Here is a 3,626-nt window from a genome sequence, read left to right on the forward strand (position 1 = left end):
ATAATATGAATTCATTTTCTAATAAAACCCAACAGAACCCAACAGAACCGGTTCCTGATAAAAGAAGATTCCAGCTCAATAAACACAAACAACTTCTTAAACAGTTTTTGAAATTATTCCTAAAGTTCGTTTGAATTCAGCTTGATAACACAAGACATTTTTTATTCAAACATTTATTAGACTTTAAGTTTAAAATTAGAGTGAATCTTAATTTTTGTTATTATTTTCCTTTTTTCTTGTTTTCTGAACCGTCAGCTGCAGAACAGAATCTGTCTGATGAAACTGGGACTCCTGGAGAGTTTCAGGCAGACTTTCCTGCTGCACCGAGGCTGAAAGATGAGCTGATCTGAGAGCAGCAGTGAGACGGACATGTCGGACATTTCTGGGTATTCTTAGAACCGGGTCGGGTCGGTGCCTTCAGCTTCTGTTTGTCCGCTTTGTTACAGCAGAACCAGAAGGACAAAATGTCCGAAAAGTGAATTTATCAGAAAATGAGACTCACGGTTGAAAGAAGAAACAGCTAAACATTAAAATGATGAAGAACCTTTGCAAAGAAACAGACAAAAAAATTTAATTTTTTAGTTTCATTTCTTTGAATTCATAACAAGCTGACTGAACGTTTGTGGAACAAAGTTTTAAATTTCTTTGTCGAAATGTTTGGAAACTTTCTTCTCTGAAGCCCAGTCATGAGTTGGGACTTCCTTTGTAATAACTGAAGTTGTGACAGAGGCAGACTTTTACTTTGAAAACTATTTACGAGCTTTATTTTGAAACTCCAGGTAGAAACCTCTCTGTGTCACTGTGCGAGAGGCGGGGGACACCCTTGACAGGTCTCAAGTCCATCACAGGGACACATAGAGACAAAAGAGTTCTGTTTTAATCAGGGCTACACTGATCTCTGGGACAGCCATGATGGAATAATAAAACAAAGAACCTGCTGAATCATAGAAGATCCACTGACTAAGAATCTGCTGAGTCACTGGTTGCAAGAGGATGGAGGCGGGGCTTACAGCTCCTCTCTTAATCAGACAAACAGAAACTCAGAGTAAAAGGTAAGCCTCAGAACTTCTTGACCCGTGAGCAGCAGAAAGTTCTGATGGTCCCACAGGTTCAGGTTGATGGTTCTACAGGATTTATGGAGGAGATATGAAGACTTAAAAAGAGCCTTCACTTCCTGTTTGGGTCTCTGACCTATGACCTCTGTGGGGATTTAGGAGAAAAATGTTTGCTGATTGGATGATCATTTTCTTTATAGATTATTTTCTATCTGTTTAGATGAACCCATAGATGAACCCATAGATGAACCCATAGATGAACCATAGATGAACCCATAGATGAACTCATAGATGAACTCATAGATGAATCCATAGATGAACCCATAGATCAACCCATAGATGAACCCATAGATGAACTCATAGATGAACCCATAGATGAACTCATAGATGAACCTATAGATGAACCCATAGATGAACCTATAGATGAACCCATAGATGAACTCAGTAATAGTTCCTCACCTGCTCGTAGGTCCACACAGCACTGGCCAACTCCACACAGAAAACCACCAGCAGGCTGATGAAGTACTGAAACAAAGAGATTTTCACTAACAGATCTAAAGTCAGATCTGCGCCATTTCCTGTGGGATTTTCAAAGTAAAAGGTGTTGATAGGAGAGAAAACAGATCTTTTTCTATGGTTTGTTACTGTAACACACTTCCTGCTGTTTTCCTCACTCCAACCAAGAATCCTCTCATTTCTAAACACAAACGAGTTCTTTTCTCAAACTAAAAACTGAGTAAAAACCTGAAAACACTAAAACAATCTGGAACAGAAAAGTTCCAAACTGAACAACTTTTCCAGCTGATTCGCGTCCTGTGGGGTGAATGTCTGTGTTCGTACCCAGGTCAGCAGCAGCAGGTGACATCGCAGAGCGCCGCAGTATCCCACCATGGCCACGATGAGGAGGACGCAGCACACGGTGATGATGATGGGATGGACTGCCGGATGGTAGGTGAGGACAGCAGCTTCCTCTAACCTGCAGCGCAGCAAACACAGATGGAAGTGATGCATGTCGCCTGAACACTGTATGAGCTGTGGAGGACTTTCAGCAAAGTTTTAGGTCAGCCATTAAAAAATGACTTTGAGGCATTTTGTGTTTTCTATGGTCAATTAGCTGAGGCGGCCATCTTGAATCCAAAGGGTAATCTGTTGTAGGCGGACATCTGGTGATTATTTTCTGACACTTTAATCCATCCAGTGCTTCAGGAGATATTTTACAAACCAAGACTCACGAGCCATAACACAACCAAAATCAACCAAAGTGAACGTCTGAGGTTCTGGTTCTGGACCGTTGCAGCACCTTGATTCTTTTCTTTTGGAGCCGTCCTGTTGTAGATTAGCTGCTGTGTTTGGGATCACAGCACCGTGCTGACAGCTGGGAGGGGCTGTTTGCTGCTAAACATCTGTACTTTGGCATCATCGGCTCAAATACTGAAGAAATCTCAGTTCTGAACCGGAACCAGAACCTCAACCTGTCTCTAGTAAACGTCAGATCAGTTTTTTTTCTTCTGCAGTCATTTTTAATGTAAATCCCAGAAACTTTTGACCCAAACACGTCATGTGAAGGCCTCACGGGTTCTCCTCAGAGGTCCGGACTCACCTGGTGTGAGCCGTCAGGGTCAGGACGGTGTTCAGAGTGTCTCGAATCCACGCCGCCACTCCCAGGACGCACGCTGACATCAGCTGTTCTCACACAAAAATAAACAGAGTGGATCAGGTTCTGCTGCCCCCTGGTACCAGCTCAGAATGTCAAGCATGTCAAACATGACCCACTTTCACTCAGAACCGCTCACAGGTTCTGGGTCTGACACTGAATCAATATTATTTGATCCTTTTGCAAAAGGAGGTTCTGATGGTTCTGTCCACATTATGCCCCCAATCAGCCAGATCAGATTATTAGTACTGTTCATATTAAGGTTCGGGTCCAGTCTCACCCAGAACAGCAGGTTGAGTCCGAACAGCAGACACCGCAGACACCTCACCGCATCCTGCCGAGCCATCCGGACCAGATCATCTGGGTCCAGGACTTCATGATGGTACCATGCTCACTGTGCACACACAGAACCGCTGGGAGGTCTGCTCCATAAACCGGAGCCTGGTTCTGTGCATAAAACCCGCATCCCGTCTGGGTTCAGGGTCGGAACACAACAAGTGGTTTTCCTACTGTCCTGTAGAACCGCCGAGGTCCAGATCAGTCATCACTGGCTGAGAAGATCCAACAGAACTGAACTGGAAAACCCAAAGGACCACAGGACTGGTTCTGATCTACTTTAGTTTTTGAAAGCTGCAGTTAATTCTTCCCCAGAACTGTCGGACTGAAGTCCAGGAGGCCGGCCTGAACTCTTCTTCCTGCAGAACCGTCCCGACCCGGACTTTTTTTCCTGATGAAATTCTGCTCTGTCCCTCCCTGACTCCTCCTCTCCTGTCAGCGAGACCGTGGGGAGGACGAAGGAATGTGACCCGCCTCTAACAGAACCGCAGGGTCAGCAGGCCAGGCTGCCGAGGAAGAGGAGGAAACCACACACACACACACACACACACACACACGCTCACACACACACGCACACACAC

The 3,626-nt window shown here is 44.7% G+C and overlaps 1 protein-coding gene across 1 annotated transcript in view; it reads right to left on the reverse strand.

Annotated features, from left to right (window-relative positions):
* Window positions 1–3,469, reverse strand: part of tspan12 (tetraspanin 12) — a 7,286-nt gene extending 3,817 nt beyond the window's left edge. Inside the window, exons 1-4 of the mRNA XM_037981388.1 lie at window positions 2,990–3,469; window positions 2,656–2,738; window positions 1,896–2,031; window positions 1,515–1,580 (exon numbers count right to left, since the gene is read on the reverse strand). Coding sequence (XP_037837316.1) covers window positions 1,515–1,580; window positions 1,896–2,031; window positions 2,656–2,738; window positions 2,990–3,055 — 351 coding nt within the window. The 5' untranslated portion in view covers window positions 3,056–3,469. The remainder of the gene's footprint in view (window positions 1–1,514; window positions 1,581–1,895; window positions 2,032–2,655; window positions 2,739–2,989) is intronic.
* Window positions 3,470–3,626: the final 157 nt, after the last annotated feature.

This window comes from Kryptolebias marmoratus, linkage group LG18, assembly GCF_001649575.2.
Source record: "Kryptolebias marmoratus isolate JLee-2015 linkage group LG18, ASM164957v2, whole genome shotgun sequence".
In the NCBI taxonomy this organism is placed as follows: domain Eukaryota; kingdom Metazoa; phylum Chordata; class Actinopteri; order Cyprinodontiformes; family Rivulidae; genus Kryptolebias; species Kryptolebias marmoratus.